This window comes from Peromyscus maniculatus, chromosome 3 (assembly GCF_049852395.1).
Source record: "Peromyscus maniculatus bairdii isolate BWxNUB_F1_BW_parent chromosome 3, HU_Pman_BW_mat_3.1, whole genome shotgun sequence".
Taxonomy (NCBI): domain Eukaryota; kingdom Metazoa; phylum Chordata; class Mammalia; order Rodentia; family Cricetidae; genus Peromyscus; species Peromyscus maniculatus.
In genome coordinates, this window is record NC_134854.1 from 75072958 (window position 1) to 75091301 (window position 18344).

At 48.0% G+C, this 18344-nt stretch overlaps 3 protein-coding genes across 20 annotated transcripts; 1 reads left to right on the forward strand and 2 right to left on the reverse strand.

Moving 5' to 3' along the window:
• Window positions 1-8397: 8397 nt before the first annotated feature.
• Window positions 8398-11184, reverse strand: Hoxa1 (homeobox A1). 2 transcript variants are annotated; one of them, XM_016000769.3, is made up of 3 exons: window positions 10679-11184; window positions 10375-10469; window positions 9769-9898 (listed from the first exon to the last, which is right to left on the reverse strand). In XM_016000769.3, the coding sequence occupies exons 1-2, from the start codon at window positions 11033-11035 to the stop codon at window positions 10410-10412; spliced, it is 417 nt and encodes a 138-aa protein (XP_015856255.2). In that variant the 5' UTR covers window positions 11036-11184; the 3' UTR covers window positions 9769-9898; window positions 10375-10409. The 2 variants fall into 2 exon arrangements, with proteins under 2 accessions (XP_006982263.2, XP_015856255.2); XM_006982201.4 differs by having other exon boundaries at window positions 8398-9898; window positions 10375-11184.
• Window positions 11185-11244: 60 nt separating this feature from the next.
• LOC143272351 (uncharacterized) lies at window positions 11245-14830 on the forward strand. Of its 15 annotated transcripts, none has more exons than XM_076566819.1 (4): window positions 11253-11503; window positions 12009-12217; window positions 12423-12520; window positions 13975-14830. In XM_076566819.1, exons 1-3 carry the CDS (start codon window positions 11434-11436, stop codon window positions 12504-12506), a joined length of 363 nt encoding a protein of 120 aa, XP_076422934.1. In that variant the 5' UTR covers window positions 11253-11433; the 3' UTR covers window positions 12507-12520; window positions 13975-14830. The 15 variants fall into 15 exon arrangements, 4 of the variants coding, with proteins under 4 accessions (XP_076422934.1, XP_076422935.1, XP_076422936.1 ...); XM_076566820.1 differs by having other exon boundaries at window positions 11257-11503; window positions 14702-14830; XR_013049836.1 differs by having other exon boundaries at window positions 11263-11503; window positions 12423-14274; window positions 14702-14830.
• A 462-nt stretch (window positions 14831-15292) lies between these two features.
• On the reverse strand, window positions 15293-18155 carry Hoxa2 (homeobox A2). 3 transcript variants are annotated; one of them, XM_076566813.1, is made up of 3 exons: window positions 18003-18155; window positions 17049-17259; window positions 15293-16406 (listed from the first exon to the last, which is right to left on the reverse strand). In XM_076566813.1, exons 1-3 carry the CDS (start codon window positions 18012-18014, stop codon window positions 15667-15669), a joined length of 963 nt encoding a protein of 320 aa, XP_076422928.1. In that variant the 5' UTR covers window positions 18015-18155; the 3' UTR covers window positions 15293-15666. The 3 variants fall into 3 exon arrangements, with proteins under 3 accessions (XP_076422928.1, XP_076422927.1, XP_006982264.1); XM_076566812.1 differs by having other exon boundaries at window positions 18023-18144; XM_006982202.4 differs by having other exon boundaries at window positions 17049-18144.
• Window positions 18156-18344: the final 189 nt, after the last annotated feature.

An 18344-nucleotide genomic window follows, 5' to 3' on the forward strand; every position in this document is an offset into this window, starting at 1 on the left:
AGCATGGAGGGCGATAGAGCAAGAGGACAGAAGTCCACACAAGCATGCACAGACGAGTGCACCTGAACACACATGTGGGCATACACCATACACTGCACATACACATGCACAGAAATAAATTTTGAAATTCTGGAATGGAAGAAACAAAGTAAATTGGCTAGTTTCTTTTAAGGTATGAGAAAATGTCTGACCAAAATCTGGTTATTCGGATTTGCTTATTCTTAATAACTTCTAGTTATTATATAGGACCTTTAATATTATTTTGTATATTACATATAATGTATATAAAACCTTTAATATTTAGTTACTACTGTAATTGCTATGCTTACTGTAGTAATTATTAATGTGACTATATCCAGCATGCAATTAATTTTTAAAATATTTATCCAGGAAAGGCACAAAGCTACACAGAGAAACCCTGTCTCGAAAAAATATATATATTTGTTTGGGTGTGTGTGTTCATGTTTGTGTGGAAGTGTGAGCCTGTGCCATGGTACTGGCAAGGAGGTTAGAGGACGGCCTCTGGGGTGGTGCCCAGCATCTTGTTTTGGAAGCAGGACATCATTTGTCACTGTACTGTGTACTCCAAGCCAGCCTGCCCAAAGCTCCTGGAACATTCTCTTGTCTCTGCCTCCCGTCTCACCTGAGGAGCGCTGGGGTTACAGGCCTGTGCCAGCACATCTGGCTTTTACACAGGTCCCAGGTGTCTGCACTCAGGTCATCAGGCTTGTACACGAGTCACTTTTACTGGGGAGTCATGGGCTCAGCCTTGACTTTTGATTGTTGTTGGTTTTTTGTTTTGTTGGTTTTTTGTTTGTTTGTTTGTTTTGTTTTTCCAGACAGGGTTTCTCTGTGTAGTTTTGGTGCCTGTCCCGAATCTTGCTCTGTGGACCAGGCTGGCCTCGAACACACGGAGATCTGCCAGTGCTGGGATTAAAGGCGTGTGCCACCACCACTGTCTGGCTTGATTGTTGTTTCAATACGGGTTTAAAGGTATATTTGAGATATGAGTAAATATTTTTGTTACATTCTTGCTGTTAACATGTTTTGACCATCAGTGGCTTCACTTTTTAAAAATAGCTTAAGAAGCTGGCATGTGGTGGCCTATGCCTTTAATCCCAGCACTGGAAGGCAAAGGCAGGCAGATTTCCATGAGTTCGAGACCAGTCTGGTCTATAGAGCAAGTTCCAGGACAGTCAGGGCTACACAGAGAAACTCTTGTCCCTCAAAAAAAAAAAAAAAAAAAAAAAACAAAGGAATAATAGTAACCTAATAAGTTTTTTTGGGTGAAGATTTATACCAGTTCCCTCAGTTAACTCTGTAGAGAAGTAAACAGCACTTCATTCGGGATTCAGTAGATGGGTTACTTAACATCCTGGATCACTCCTTTTTCTTATCTACAAAATCAAGACAGCAAAAATAGCTTCTTCTTGGGGCTAAGTAAGGATTATATGAGTTTGTACTTGTAAAATATTTCTCACAGGGCTTGGCTCAGGACAATTCTAACTCAGAATTTCAGGAAATTGAAAAACCACATAAATTGGATAGGACAACTTAAACATTAGCAAGAATAGTCATTTTATAGTTTAAGAATCGGAGAGACAGAGCTAGAACTCAGTGGAAGGGCATGTGTATGAGGCCTTGGGTACAATTCCCACCCTTCTCTCTAAGTTTACATTGTAAGTGAGAAAAAGAAAACATAGCTTTGTATGCGTACTCACACTCATAAGTATAATCTAAATCTTGATCTCACAGAAGCTGAGTGTGTGTGGAGTAATGCTTACCAGAGACTGTGGATATATATATATGGATATATATATATATATATATATATATATATATATATATATGAGGGAGGAAGGGAAGGCCTACAATAATATTTTTGATAAAGGAATCAATTCTAGGGTCCTACAATATAAGCACCCATACAATGAATAATAATGGCTTATATATTTCATATTAGGAATTTGACAATACAACAAAGAAATGATGAGAACTTAAGGTGCCCGGCTTGCGTTGATCATTACAGTGCATACTTGAACCCCATTATACCTGAGATTTTTTTTTGTTTGTTTTTTGAGACAGAGTTTACTCTGTGTGGCCCTGTCTGTCCTGTAACTCACTTTGTAGACCATGTAGACCAGGCTGGCCTCGAACTCACAGAGATCCGCCTGCCTCTGCTTCCTGAGTGCTGGGATTAAAGGTGTGCGCCATCACTGCCCGGTTTTATTTTATGTGCATTGGTATTTTGCCTGCATGCGTGCTTGTGTGAGGGTGTAGAAATTCCTGGAACTGGAGTTACAGACAGTTGTGAGCCATGTGGGTGCTGGGAATTGAACCAGGGTCTTCTGGAAGAGCAGCCAGTGCCCTTAACCGCTGAGTCATTTCTCTAGCACCTTAACCCAGAGTTCTTCTGGCTACAAAGAACTCCAAGTTACCAGAAGTCAAGAGCTGTGACCTCAAGAAGCTTGAGATCCATGTGAAGAGTCAAGACTAACATTATGGATAGCCTAGTTCACATCCTAGCTAGGGGTTATACAAAAAAAAAAAAAAAAAAAGTGTTCCCAGGAGGTGTTTAGCAAAAAGAATAGAAAGTAGAATAGAAACTTTCTAGAAACAAAAGTAAGACTGGAAGGAAAGTTCTATGCTGGAGCCTGATTCCACTCTGGAAGTAGGAGCGTCAAGGCTACTTTCTGGGCGCTCACTCTTGAGTTTAGAGCTGAAGTCCCAGCTCACTCAGTGGAGCACTCCCTCAGCCCACGGGAACCCCTCAGAGATGGGGCGGGTGCGGTGATGCACACCTGTAATCCTAGCACTGGGGAGGCAGAGGATGGAGGATCAGAGATTCAAAGTCATCTGCTGAGTTCCAGGCCAGCCTGACATACTGTGGGGCGGGGTGGGGTTGGGGGGGGGGGAGACAGACAGACGGGATGGGGAGGAAGAGAGGGAGGCAGGCAGAGAGACAGAGACAGAGACAGAGGGACATAACGTTTCTAACCTTCTACCCATCACTCCTCGTCCCTGTCCTTGCCGTGTAAGACTGAACTAGAAGAGTGAGGTTACAAAAGGAAGCTCATACTCAAGTTTCTTGGGGTGGGGGCTGAGAGGCAAGCCGCCTTCCTTTCAAAGCCTTAGAAAGATGGACCCGTAAAGGTAGCTAGCTCTCTAGGCCTTGAGCCTGGGTTTCTCCTAAGGAGCGAAACTGCTAGGTCCTTCTTCCTCCTGTCTTGGTTGGGAACCCCTCCCATCCCACAGAGGTCAAGAAAGAGCCGCCCTTCAGCAGCACCTGGAAGCAGGGCTGTGCTGGCGAGAAAAGAATACAGAGAGGTTTTCTTGTTTCTTGAACAAGTTGGGGTTTTGGCAGCCAGGGAAGATGAGCTCCCAACTCCCTTTCCATTGACTCCCAAGAGAGCTAGCAAAGGCATGGACCCAGGGCGCGATGCTGTCCTCTGGGGAGCGAGGCGGAGTTGCGGGGGGGGGGGGGGGGGGGGGGCCGCTGGTGAGGAACGCGGATCTCAGGCCCCCTGCGGCTGGCCCCGCGGGTACCCTCGGCACCGCCAAGCCCGTCGTCTGCGGTCCTGCAGCTGGGAAGCCGCAGCTAAGCGCCGCCGGCACAGGCTGCCACAGCCGCCCCTGAAGGAGGGACCCCATTTGTTCCTCCGAACGGAGCGTCTCCTTTCAAACTTGACCAGAACAGCATCCTCGCCACTCTGTGAGACTTCGGGAGGGGGCGGAGGAGCGGAGTCCCCCCTTCTAAACCGTCCTTCTTGTGGTGAGCGGTGATTCTTTACCATGAGGCAGGCCATAGTTTGTAAAAGATCCAACGCAGCTAAAAATATGCCAGTCTGACAAGAAAAATGTCATTTTTTTTATCTTGTGTTGCAAGCAGTTGCATATTTTTTTTCCCTAAGCCATTAACCACACACGCCTGAAGTGAAAACCCGAGAGAGTCTGATGCCTATAGATTAGCTTTGTGATTGAACCTTTGTGCAGCACGTTTTTAATTGGAATAACTCAAATTTTTGAAAGATGGAAATAAGCGTTTTAGTTGTGCCCGGAAACGCTGAAAAAGAAACATTGGTCTCTTCATGTATTTCCAATAAACTCTAAACACAGTATCTGAAGGGAGTGCTACACGATATAATTAGAGCGTTGGGTTGTCCTGTACCCTGTACGTCCACTCCCAAACCCCGCCCCCCAAAAGCCAAAGCAGTTGTTTTGTGTGGCTAGCCTCCATGCAACGGAGTTGCCTGACTGACGCTTGGTTTGCAGGGCGATCCAAAGCCAGCTGTACTTAATGGCGTTATTAAAAACAGGGCACTAACTGTCTGAGGGTTCCAGTTCAACTCTTCAGCATCGACAGCCCTTGACGTCCTTCGGGCAACAGGTTCTGCTGAGATTAGTGGGACCCCATGGGGATGAGAAGGTGGAAAGTGCTGTCACAACAAATCTATATGTTAATGTTTCAGATTTGGAGTCTGTGCATCTTAGGAACATGAGTGAGTCATGGATAAATTAAGAAATATGGGTCAGAACAAGTCAGGAGGCAAACCCAACAAGAAAAAACAAAACAGGAAAATAACAGAAGACTCGGGGCTCTGGAAACGTTACCTGCACTTTGAATCTTCTTTACATTTTGAAGAAAACTACTATTTCACTTATTCTTCTCAAGCTTGTGTTTTAAAGGCAAATCGTGTGTGTGTGTGTGTGTGTGTGTGTGTGTGTGTGTGTGTGTGTGTACGTGCCCTTTCTGTGTATTTTTTAAGACGGTATACCTTGAAGAGTAAGAGGCCAAAACTGTACTGCTTAAACAAGATGATAAAAACATGTCATTTAAAGGTTGTTTCAAAGATTCAGTGGTTCCACTGTAAACAGTAACTGGAATGAGAGAAAGCACATAGGATAAAGAGTGGAGAAAAAGAGCGAAATTAGAATTCTAGAACGTAGAAGTGGGCTGGACTTGGGCTCTAAGTTATCCTGGTTTTTATTTGAGAATTGGGTACTGCTCGCTGGTTCTCCTTCAAATCAATTATCACTGGCTTCTTCTGATTCTCAAAATGAGTGGTTAACTAGATGGGCCTCACTCAATTCTGGTCTTGTACGCACCAGGGGTTCTAAGGCAGAGCTTCTGTGAGGCACCAAGCAGGCTTCCTATCTGAGGAGAGCCGCCAGAGTTAGCCATCCAAGGCGTAGCTCATCTGACATGGACGCGCTAAGTTGTGTTCTTGTGTGCATTGAAAGAGCCCGAGCTTTCCTAGGGATGAGAGGCATTTTGCAGTCCCATCCAATGTAGAGAAAGATGCTGCCCATTCACTGACTTCAAATTTTTACAACAGAAAGGTCGCCTGTCTCTCAAAATGGTAAATTAGATGGGAGCACCTAGAGTTGCTACTTCAAGAAAAATTATTCTTAAGGAAGAAAAACAAACAATAGTGGCCATTTTTCACAGGCATGTTCAGCCATCAAGAAAGCTTAATAAACCCCTATTTAGTATGCATTTATGCAGTGATTACATGAACTTTGACCTCTGAAGAGCTGTAGCAATTAGGTTCAGGGATCTCCTACACACCATTCCCCACAGGCTTCCTTCCTTCCTTCTCTCTGTAGTTTATGCTCTCGGAGGGTGTAAATTATTAAAGCTGGCTTTCCAGCCCAAGATTTTCTTCCTCACAAGTCAGATCTGCCCTCCACTCCTGTCTGAACATCCCTCTTAGATATCGGGACTCTGATTATCTATATTGCTCAAAAGCAACGCATTTCAATTCAGTCTTAGCCCACACTTTCACGAAGATTAGCGCTAATGACCCAGTGAGTTTCTTTTCTTAGTTCATGGCATCTGAAATAAGTCTGAACTCTTTCGCCGGAATAAGTTAACATTTTAAAAAGTATTCAGTGTCACTTATTTTAACTAAGACCTGAGTGGGTTGGCAGAAAAACTGGAGGAGACGCAGTGGGGGGCCGCTAGAAGTGCCTCTCTTCCCCCCCCCCGAAAAAAAAGAGCTAAAAGGGAAGAGGAAAGTGTTTTAAGTTTCTAGTAAACATTGTTTAGCAAAAGAATAATAGGAAGGTTGCCCCTTTCCCAAGGAGGGATGGAACTGTAATTGTTGCCTTTAGCTGAGAGCTCAGATAAACTGCTGGGACTCATTCTAAAGTGACCCATCACTGCCTTCATCTCTTCTTGAACTTTCGGTGAACCTGAGATTAAACAGGGGTGAGCAGCTAGGCAGTTTGTTGTTAGCAGCCTTTTCACCAACCCTTTCAGACTGAGTAAATATTGATCGGTTTGGATCTGATTGCCCCAGAGGAAAACACCGCTGATCTGAATAGCCTCCAAAAGTAAACTCTCAAAGGTGAAGCCACAGCAGACTTCACCGACCACGCCGAGCCCTAACTCAGCCAGTTTGAGGACACCCCCGGTTTAGCCAGTGCTTCGGATGAAGGCAGAGGAAATAGGGAGAGGGCGCATCTGAAAACAAATTTTGTATTGCAATTACCCGGGATCCCTGATGAAGACCTTTGTTTCATTTTTAAACGTGTGAACAAAATGTTATTTTCTGTTGTCCCTATTTAGGTTGTTTCCGTTACAATTGCTGTCATTTTTCAAGGCGTTTAGCTATGCCCCTCAGAGACCAGAACAGAAAAAAAAAAGAGACCTTGAAATAGGATGCACTAAACGCCTTTGATTTAATCGATTGGGACAGCTAAAAAGATACAAATGTTTTCCTTGTTGAAAGGTGTATTAATGTCTCCTAAATGCATTGCTTGTTAGCTGATTTATTCTACAACCTAGGGAAGGCTAGGGATATTTAGCCGTAATTTATCGTTCTCTTTCCTCTCAGCTACATGAAAACAGCACCTTAAAGATAGGAATCTCCAGGATTCCAGCAGGTCGGACCCTGCTTTCAGATATTGAAATCAGGACAGTGGTATGCAAATGACACCTTAGCACATTAAAGTATTTGAAAGCCAGCCATCTGTTTTGCTTTGTGGCCTTACACTAATAAACAAAAGATACAGTATAGCCAGGCGGGAAAGGAAAGAAAAGGGTGGTCTCTTTGAAGTTCTCTCCGTCCACTTGAATCCTTTCAGGCCACCTCAGAACCCAGCAGCTGAGAGGAGGGTTCCCAGAGCTCTTGATATGCACGCAGCAACTGCTCCCACAAAGTCCATCCCACTTAACAGGGGTGTGCAGGAAATCTCACAAGTGCTCTAGAAGGCCTGCAAATTCCCAAGTTTGGTAGCTTTTTCTCCCAGCCCATCCTTTCAAGGCCCCCTCTGAAAAGGAAGGAAGTCATACGTCTGTGTTTGTGATGCTGTAGATTTCCTACTCTGCTCTTAGGGCTCAAAACCTCCAAATAGGTGTGAAAAAACTGACAATGGAGACTTGTCTTTTTGGTCCAACACTTGCCTAGAATGTACAAGGCTCTGAGTCCCATCCCCAGCACCATCAGGAAAATTCAGAAAATGTTGCTTACACCCTGAAATACGTTAAAAATAGACTGGAATTGGCAAGAGGTCTAGGAGAGCCATGTTGAATGCCATCATTTGTTGACTTCCTCTGAGATCTGACACATGCCTGGGTCAGAAACAACTTGGGTGACAAAGACGTGAGTTGGTTTCCACAAGGTCACCTGGAAGAATCTGACTCTAGAGAGGAGAGTATAAACTTCTTTCCCGCTGGTGTGGCATGGAATTAGAAAGGTAGACCCTTTACAGTCATGGCGCCAATGACTTGAAAGTTGAATCTGAAGGGATAAGATGTGCAATGCAGAGATGTGAGGGGGTGGTTGGATGGGTGGACACTGAGGAAGGATAGGGGAACAGAAGCAAGGCTCTACTGAAAACAGACCGTACTCAACTTAAAAGATAGAATATACTGAAACACTGCCTGACTATCCAACAAAGAAAGGGGAATCCTTAACAAGCCTTATACTGAAGCTGATTAAATGCAAATCTCTCTGCTCTTGGTTTCCTAATGTGAGGAAAGACTGACTGAAGACAGTTCTCAGCTTTTGAAGGGGCTCTGTTTATATATATGTCATCATTCAGTTGGAGGTGAAAAGGTTAGCACTTGACCCAGGAAGTATCCATGTTTGTTTCAAAAAATAGATCTCCTTCATAAATTTCTCCACTAGTTTTTTTCCATTTTGAACTTTGATTATAATAAAGGAGCTGTTGTTACTGAAAAAAAAAAAAAAAAAAAAAAAAGACCAGTGCATTAACTGGACATTGGTTGGATGAAAATCTGCTTACAGGAAAGCTGCAAGCTGCCTGGCAATGGAAGGCCCACTTCTTTGCAAATAAACACCACCCTTCTGTCCTTCCCCACATGTCCTTCCCCTAACTTTGTAGTAAGCCACCAACTGTAGCCCAGGCAAACACGCAGATGCTTAAGCATACCCGAAACTTGAATATTTTTATTACAGACATCTTAAGACCCGTAAATTCTGCTCTGGATCACATCCCTCCAGGATCTCAGAGCTGTTCATGATTGTACAGGAAATGGGGACTATCATAGGCTCACAAAGGATAACTGATAGAACTCAGTGTGGTACTTCAGGGACATCAAAACATTGTGCGACATGCAGAAGACTATTCACGAATCACACAAAATATACATTCATTGTGCCATCCATCACATTAACAATCAGCTGAAAATACATTGTATCCAGCCATTATAACAGTGGATAGAAAGGGTGATTTGAAATACCTTTAGGTTACAAATAATCCATCACTTTTTTTTTAAAATGGAGGGTGGCCAGAGAAGTAAGAAGAAATCGGTAGTTTGGGAAGACTTGGCACAGCAAATGTTTTGAACTTTGGGCTTCTCAGGCCTTCTTGACTCTGAAATAACAAATTGAGGCTACCTTCTGAGGCATCTGGTTCTGTTTGAATGAGAGAGGCCCCCCACCTGTTTTTCACCCATAATCACACATAAACTGTATCAGTTTTGAGAGTTTGCCCACCCTGTTTGATACAGTTACCTATGCGTTTCTAGAAAATCTGTATAAAGATAAATCTCTCGAGAGAAAGCATTTAGAACCAGCAAACTCACACGCATGAAACCAACTAAGTTAAGGAGCTAATTAACTGTGTAAACACACTCAGTGCATCTCTTGTTCATGAGCCTTCGGATACTCTCTTTTCTGTGGGTCCTACTTAAGAGCCAGGTAGAGAAGAACAATACACAGATTAAAGGTGAGATGCCTCCCTCCTGCAAATGTCTGCTGGCAAATGGAACTGTCCTCACAAGGACATCTGAAAGGAACCATAGGTTGTGTGAAAACTCTCACAACAGTGAGGAAGGAATGTTGGGGACCACCGGAAACTGATGTGGGTACCCGATGTGGATTAAGAAGTTAACTTCCAAACAAGTCTGCAGAATTCTCTGGAACTACATTCGCCTGTCCAGGAGCTCCCTGGATAGGACCAGAAAGGAAAAGAGAGACTGTAAAGAAAGGAAGATAAGCTAAGAATGTGCTTTGGGTAAGAAATCCCAGACCAGGAAGAAGCCTGGACTGCAGAGTTGGGCTGGAGTGGCCTCAGTGGGAGGTAGTCAGGGTGTCTGAGGTAGATGATGCTGGAGAAGGGACGCAGGGCGAGGAGCTGGATTTCTCAGAAGACTCTTCAGCTTTCTCGTCGCCTCCAGGAGGAGTGGCCGGAGAGATGGGCAGGAGCCCCTCCTTCTCACGCTTCTTCTGCTTCATGCGGCGATTCTGGAACCAGATCTTCACCTGGGTCTCGTTGAGCTGCAGGGACGCGGCTATCTCCACCCTGCGCGCTCGCGTCAGGTACTTGTTGAAGTGGAACTCCTTCTCCAGCTCCGTGAGCTGCTTGGTGGTGAAGTTGGTGCGCACTGCGTTGGGCTGACCCACGTAGCCATACTCTCCAACTTTCCCTAGGGTAACGGAAGAAGAGAGGAAAAGGTAAAAATTCTTAAGCCCTTATCCGATTGCCTCATGTTTGGGGCAATATTCGGTTAACTGCTCAGCACAACCCCGGCTGGGAAGCGCCAGTGACGAACGATGTGTATGTAAAGTGTTAACCTGAAGTCAACCATTAGCGTGGTCAGGCTCGTGATTAATGGAGTTTGTACATATTAACAGAACTCCACCACCACCGACACCTCCCATCCCCAACATACACACTTCCTGCTCTAGACCACCTAAACCTCAGCCCTTTTCAAAAAGCCGGGCCCGGGGACTCCTTTGCCCCAACACACCTGGGCACCCTACATCACACACTACAACTCCAGAGGACACTAGATAGAAGCAAGAAGCCATCGTTCAAAATCATGAACTTTCCCAGGAAACTAAGGGCACCGGCCCCTTTTCAAAATCAGGCAGCATTTGTTTGCTAGCCGGCAGGACTCACCTGTTTTGGGAGGGTTTCTTTTAACTTTCATCCAGTCAAAGGTCTGCGCTGGAGAAGGAGTCTCTGAAGCAGGGGAGCGACAGGCTTCTTGGTGGCTGGCGTGGAGAGGGGATAAGGAGTTATTATACGTGGCCAGGGCCAGGCTCTGGTGCTCTTGTCCATAAGAGTGGTGAATGTACTGAGGCGAGCCCACCGTGCCCCCAGCATAACCCTGGTGGTGGTGGTGGTGATGATGCTGGACCATGGGAGATGAGAGGTTTCCAGAGTAAACAGCGGGAGCGCACGGGGGGTACCCACCACTTACGTCTGCTTCCTGATTTATTCCATAGGGGCCATAAGGCGCACTGAAGTTCTGCGCGCCATAGCTTGGACCACAACTCGAGTGAGAATAGGAAACCCCCAGGTTCCCAGAAGTCTGGTAAGTAGCCGGCTGGGGGTGGTGATGGTGGTGGTGGTGGTGGTGGTGGTGGGGCGAGCTGATCTGCACCCCCCTGCCCACTAGGAAGCGGTCGTCGCCGCCGCAGCTGTTGGCACTGACCGCGCAGGATTGGAAAGTTGTAATCCCATGGTCAGAGGGGTAGGCTCGCGCAGAGCAGGTCCCGGAGTCGCCACTGCCAAGGATGGGGTATTCCAGGAAGGAGCTCATTCTTGCATTGTCCATCTGTCACTGAGTGACTGGGTCCTGCGAAGCCCTGGGTGACCGTGCCAACTTTCTCACTTCCTCCATGGGACCAGAGAAGAAAAATGATATGAATGTACAGTGCGCAAGAGGCGGGGCGGGAAGGCGGAGGGCTCTAGGGGGAGGACACGTGACTTTGTCAGCCAATGGCTGAGCCGCCTGCGAAAGTTTACCGGCTGCAGCGGTGATGGATCACCGTTTCAGTGGCATTTAAATCCCCGGCGCTCCTCAGTCTAGGTGACGCGCGGTCGCCCCCCCAGGCAGCCCGGGCCGCGGCGGTCGCTGCGGCCGCTGCCAGAGCTGACTTGGAGCACTGGGGCCAAAGGGAGTCGAGACTGCCTTTCTGCGCGCACCCGACTCTGCTCGCCTCCGCCTCCAGGATGTGGGGGATGGGAGGCGACCCTCGGCGGCCCTTTCCCCACCCAGCCCAGAAAGCTGAACTGGCAAGAGGTGAGAGGGGACCAGGCCTCCCGGCTCCCTTGAGGCGGACATCGGTAGGCCAGAGCTCTCTGCATGGTCGCAAGGACCCTGGCGGAGCCGGGAGCAAGCGGGGTGGGAAGGGTAGGAATCCAGTTGACATGCCCTCGGCTAGGGACCGCCGCCAGCACCCAGCCCCTGCAGAGACTTGAGCCCGGAACTGCGGCGCCTAGGGCAAGGCTGCGTGCGTCACTGGCTCGCCAGCCTCGGAATGTAGGGGGACGTGCGCAGAGGATTGTCTGGGAGGAACCAGGATGGGTGTGCAGGGGAAAGAAAAGAAACCACTGTCCTCCTCCGGAGGGTCTCCGAGCCCTCTTTCCTGACACGTACGGCCCATAGCGAGGTCACGGGAGCTTCTGTAATTCGACCCCAGGGGGCGGGGGAGCCCTAGGAACCTAGCTCTCCGGGAAAGGCCGAGCGTTCGCTCTCTTCTCTGCCCTCCTTCTTCCCTAGATCTCTTCCCCTTTCTCCTCCCCAGCCAGCTTTGCCCTTGGTAGCCTTGCAGGATCCGGAGCTACTCTGCTGCTGGAGTTTGAGGCTAGAAGGCAGAGGAGAGAGATGACGCTAGCAGACGTGGCCGGCGTGAGGGCCGAGCCTGAGCTGCAGGCCATCTGTCCCTTCTTAGAGACCCAGGAGCTTGCGCACTCCAGCGTAGGCCTCAGAGGGCCCGATCGCAGCTCCTACAAAGTATGCTGACCTCCCCCGTCACATTTCTCTCTTGGGGGGGGCATGTTAGGAGTGGGAGAGCCTCCTCTTCCCACCGCCCCCTATTGGAGTGTGGAGTGGGGGGGTGCGGGGATGAGGACTGGCAGGTGGGAGGGGCAGTGGACAGATGGCTGAGTGGATGGGACACTTTCCAACGGACTGTGTAGTTGCTTGTGTGAGCCTTCAGGTCACTCCCTGGAGAGACACGTGCAGATGTGAGCATCATCCCAAGACAGGGGTCCTGTTTTCCATCAACCTCGCCCTACAATGATGCTGATGGTGTTGGTAATTGCTGTTTACTATTGGGTTTAATGTCAGCCCTGGGCTTGGAAAGAGAAAAGGCCAAACAGAATGGACGCAGCCTTAAGGAAGAGAAATTCAGTGGTCACCTAAGAAACCTTGCAGACAATTCTGCACAGTTTTTACTCTGACCATGCCTCTAGCCTTGGATCCAGACAAGAAATTAACAGTGTAATGTATGAGTTTGAGGGTCTTTTCTCTATAGAAAAAGGAAGTTTTGCTCAGGGCCGGGTTTTTCAAATGTGAAGTCACTCTTCAGACTTCTGTGTTTTGTTCTCCACATATAGAGGTCGGAATCCTCCAACCCTACCCCAGTCTCCAAACCTGAACGTCCTCAGGGAAACCTAAGCAGACCTTTGTCCCTGGACTCCCTCAGTAGCAACTGAACATTTCCCCCAACCACTTATTTCTCTGTGACCTTTGACTCGCCCCCAAAGCATGCTTAAGGGGGAGCAAGGACTGGAAAGTTTCCCCTGCCTTAGCTTCAGCTCCTGGGGAATCATACCAGAGGAAAGCAAGGCGGACCTCCCGGAAGAGGTTCTCTTGGGAGGGCAATCCTCCAGCTATGAGGAAAGGAACTCCAGTGGGTCAGGAACAGGAAGTGAGAGGCTCAATGTTGTGAGTGCCGGTGAGCTGGTCTCTTAGTCTCTCGGCCTTCTGTGGGCCTCCTCTCTCCGGATTCGCACTAACCTTCCAGCTCCAGGACGCCCGCCTCAAAGCTGCCCCAGGCCTCTGCTGGCTTCCTTGTGCTTGTTCTCGCTCCCTGCAGCCCTCTCCCTCCACCTCTGTTTTCTTGGGCAGCCTAGGTGGGGTGTTTTCCTCGAGATCGCAAACACACACTGGAACCCGGCCCACAGTTTCCGGGGCTTCCACAGACCTTGCCCTATTAACTGCGGCCTCTGCGGGCTGTGGGCCCGTGCTTTCCCGGGGAGGCTCTCCAAGAAAACCTCCCCCAGCCTGGAGCGGGTAGGCTTCTGCTCTGCAGCCCGGATTCTTTCCCAACCCCCACCCGGAGGAATCGGGAAGGCCACTGTGCAGGGTAAGAGACCTTTGGTCTTTTGAGCAAGGAGGCCAGCGACCCACGCAGGAATCGAGCTAAAGTCTCTTTAAATAGCCCCCAGAGAGTGGGTGAAAGGCGAGCTTGGGCCATGAGTGAAATAATCCTCTGCAAGCGGCTTGCTTGGCTCCAAGTGCCTCTTTTAGGGCTCTTCTACTGGAAAGGGAATGAGCAAGGAGGAGACAAACCGAGGCCCAGAGCTGTTCTTGGCATCCGCGGCTCAGCCAAGCTGTTGTTTTAAAAGAGCAATAAAAATGAATTATGACTAAACGCCTTCTAACTTAATGCTTTCGGACGGGGATCCCCGGCAAATACGTAAGAGGATTTTTATTTGTGCATGTGTTCCTGCAATTGATCTCTTTGATGACATTCTCATTCATAGAAAGCATTTGATTTATGAGCTTAGGACGAATCGTATCCAGGAGCTGCACAGCCCTGCCACAGCCGGGACAGCCAGGACGCCCTGCTAGGCTCTCTCGGAGCCTGGGGCTTGAGCCGGCACTGTCCCCACACACCAAAGCTGCTGAGGGGCTGGAGGAGTGAAGGGTCGCGGGAAGGTAGGGAGCAAACCCCTGAAGAAGGATGGAGGTTTCTTTGTAACTCCCAAGCCTTTGCAGTTAAGAGCTGGCTTCTTGAATGTCAATCAGCTCACCCCACGCACATGTTGCTGCAGTTTCTCACGGTAAGTAAGCCATCAGAACAGAGCCCAGAAAGGAAAGAAATAAATAAATGTAGGGGCAGACAAAAGAAGAGGGAAAAAAGAAACAGAACACCCCAATAACACACCCTAGATCACATTTTATTGATATTTCATTTAAAGTGCTCTTTCTCTGTCTAAGAAAGTGGGTTAATTAATAATCTAAGGTGCAGAAACTCTCTGTTTTAAAATCTCAACTTACTAACCTGACTTCAAACCTTTAGTGATTTATTATTAGCAATGTAAACAGATCTAAGAATTAAATGTGTGTGTGTGTGTGTGTGTGTGTGTGTGTGTGTGTGTGTTTTGTGGGGACAAGAATCCTGGGGTGACTGGAAAGAATCCTTCCTGGCATGGTTTTTCCAGCTAGTAACCATTGTTTTGTTTTATTTTGTTTTCCTCTGTCTTTTAGGTCTGTTTTGCCTGAACCCATCAACAACGGGGAGATTAATCAACCACACTGAAAACGGGGAGAGGGAAGGGAAGAGTTGGAATGTAGATGTTTGAAGCAAATGTGTATAAATAAATGAATTTTTGATAACTTGGTTATTGACCTAGAGGCTGGCAGCTTGTTAGGGGAACTCCACTTTGCTCATCCTAGATCTGGGAGTTTCTTTAGGCACTTTATTTCTCCACTTTCAAAAGCTTGGGCTGGGGCCAACTCAGGCAGCCCAATCCTGTTTCTATTACTGATTTACCTCTATGGCTTGAGTCTCAACACTGAAAACCAAATCCATTCCCTTAGGGAGAAAAAGCCAAAAAAAAAAAAAAAATCCAAAGAAACAAACAAAAAACCACTTGCCAGAAGCCCAGGCTACTTTCTGGCTTTCTTCTTTGCGCTGTCTATTGCAGACTTTGAACATGCTACCCTAATAAAATATATTAAAACTGAAAAAGGTAAACTGTGACCAGACGTTTATTTACCATATTAGACTAAAAGAAGTAAAAAGAAATCAGAATGAGCCTTGAGAAAGAGGGGAGGAAAAAAAAATAAGAAAGCTACTTTATAGCAAAGGAGAATTTATTCTACCAAAAATACGCATGACAATGCATCCTAGTGTGATACAAAAATAAAAAGAAAGTGACGAGACAATTTATGGTCACTTTCTCGCAGGCCTCGTGTTTTGCTTTCAGGAAAATCACATAGAAGCTGGTTGGGTTCGGTGTAGAACGACTAAAACTCCGACATAATTTGTAAGAGATGGCTTTAAAACTGTGTCGGGGGAGAGCATCAAACAGAAAATCCTCAACATTTAAGAGAGTAGGGGTAGATCAAGAAGAGAATAAAACAAAAATTAACTCCCGGAATGAAAGAAGGCAAAACCACCTGGTCACAGGGGGTTTTGTGTTGGGATGCTTTGTTTGGCTTTAATGTTCTTAGTAATTCAGATGCTGTAGGTCGATTGTGGTGAGTGTGTCTGTAAAAAAGTCAAAGCTGTCAGCTGAAATATCTACGGGGCTGTCCAGGGAGCCTGGCAAGCTGGGCGACAGTGCATCTGAAAGCTGCAGGCAGGAATCTGTAGAGAAAACATTGAAGTCCTGCAAAGAGGGGACCTCGAGGGCCTCGGGACTGTCATTGTTTAAGCCAGCTCCACAGTTCTGGCCCATTGTTGACAAGCAGTTAGGAACAGTGGGTGACTGGTGCTGAAAATGTTTCAAATTTTTCTCATTGCTGGTTAAAGGCGAAACTGGGAAAGTTTGGGAGTCGCCATTGTGTCCGTTGGGAGCCTGCTGTTGCGAGAGCGCATTTTGCTGAAAAGTGTACCCTTCCCTCTCCAGAAGGGCCCCGGAGACGCTGAGGGCTTGCTCAAAGAGGGACTTCTCTTCCTCGTCCTCCTCCGCTTTCTCGGAGTCCTCCAGGCTTTTAAATTTCCCTTCGCTGTTTTGGTTCTCCTTGCACTGGGTCTGCCTCTTGTGCTTCATCCTCCGGTTCTGAAACCACACTTTCACTTGTCTCTCAGTCAAATCCAGCAGCGCGGCGATTTCCACCCTCCGGGGTCTGCAAAGGTACTTGTTGAAATGAAATTCCTTTTCCAGCTCCAAAAGCTGAGTGTTGGTGTAAGCGGTTCTCAGGCGCCTGGATCCCCCGCCGCTGCCATCGGCTATTTCCAGGGACTCTGCGGGAAGGGAAACCAACAAGAGACACACGTACAGTTGAAGGTGGAGGGGTCTGAGCAGGGTTATTCCACTGGAGAATAAATACAGCAGAAGAGATCAACGCAACAAAATGGCCGCCCCTGGATGCAGAGCGGCTATTGTGCTGCCTTTCCTGGGAGCCCAGCCCCGGGGAAGCCCAATCTCCTCCACCTCCATCAAATCCTGACTGTGGCTCCCCCCAACCTCTTCATCCGGGAGCAAACTTTATATTAGCTACAACACAATTTATAATTAATGCATCAGCTGCTTAGCTGAGCAAGAGCGGTCTATCACTCTTCATTACTGTCAAAAAGCCAAACTCTAGGACAACTAGACAAGAGGAGGTCAGTTCCAACTCAAATAAATCATCCTACATTACACAAGTTAGGGAAAGTCCCCCCCTCCTCAAAATATATATGTCTCATTGTGGAGCTCAGGATCTATTTTCTCCTCCATCAAACCCACACTCCTGAGCCCACAGGGGCAGGGGACCCGCCACCAGGCACCTCTCCCTCTCTCCCTCTTCCCTGGAAGCCCATGGCCCCCTCCCCCATAACCGCTCTCTGGGAAGCCCGCAGGGGGACGAGGGTCCCCGGGACCCTGGGCCAAGTCTCGGGACTGACCTTTGTGGCCGAGGCAGGCAGGGCCCGTGGAGGCGGCGGCCGGCGGCAGCGCGGTTTTCTTGGCTGCCTTCTTCTCCTTCATCCAGGGGTACTCGGGCGGCTGCAGGGCGCCGGCGGGCACCGGACTGCCGCGACTGCCCGCGGGGCTCGACTTGGGGCGGCCGCCAGCGCCGTGGCGAGGGTGACTGCCCGGGTTCAGGCTGGGAATGGTCTGCTCAAAAGGAGGAGGAATCAGTGTCGAGTGTGAAAGCGTCGAGGTCTTGATTGATGAACTTTGAAATGTATCAGCGACAGGGGGAAAAGATGTCAGGCACTCAGCGAGCGACGGCTGGCTATTGATAAAACCAATCTCTCGCTCAAATTCGTAATTCATGGCCTTCTCCTTGGAGCCCCCTCGGAGAAAAAGTTCCCTCTTTTGGAGGGGCTTTGGGGGGGCAAGGCCCAAGAAAAAGGCGAGCGCGGAGGAAAAAAAAAATCTATCATAGAAGATCGCTGCTAGGGTGTTTTTTTTCTAATTCACTGATTACAGCCGTATGGGGACCGCGCTACTATTAAACTATTGAATTCATGGAGACAAGGTTGAAATTGGACCGAATTGGCTGTCACATGATTGCTTCTGCCCAATGACAATTTGGGCTTTAATCAAAAGAAGCCACTGTCTGTTTGATTGATCCAAAAAAGTCAGAAAGGAACGCCTCATTGGGGGCCATCGAGGCTTTATTTACACTTTTTTCAGGGCAAAAATACATATATGTGGGTGTGGATGGGAATGCCCCGGAGTGCGTGGGGGCCAGAGTGCCTGTTTGCCTCCTGATCTGTGAGATCTAGTGTGCTCCCTGGAGTGTGTGTGAGTGTGTGCGTGTGAGCCCTGCTGCCGGTCCCGCCAGCGGCTGCCCTCTGCCTCCCCCGCACACTCCGCGCATTGTTTGGGACTGTCGGGAAGACGCCTCGCACCTCACAAATCATTTAAGCACCTCAGCCTGACGCCTGCAGTCATTAACAAAGTAATCCATTAATCTTCAAAGTTTTGACACCCGAGGGCCCTGCATCCCAGCCACATAAGTTCTGCTAAGGCAAGAGAAAAGAGCAGAAGGAGGGAGGGAGGAAGAGAGAGAGAGAGAGAGAGAGAGAGAGAGAGAGAGAGAGAGAGAGAGAGAGAGAGAGAGAGAGAGAGGATATTGGGGGTTCCCCTTTCCTTTTCCTTCTCCTCTACTTTTCCTAAAATCACTTTCTGGATCTCAGAATCGATTCACATATTCATTCTCTCTCTCTCTCTCTCTCTCTCTCTCTCTCTCT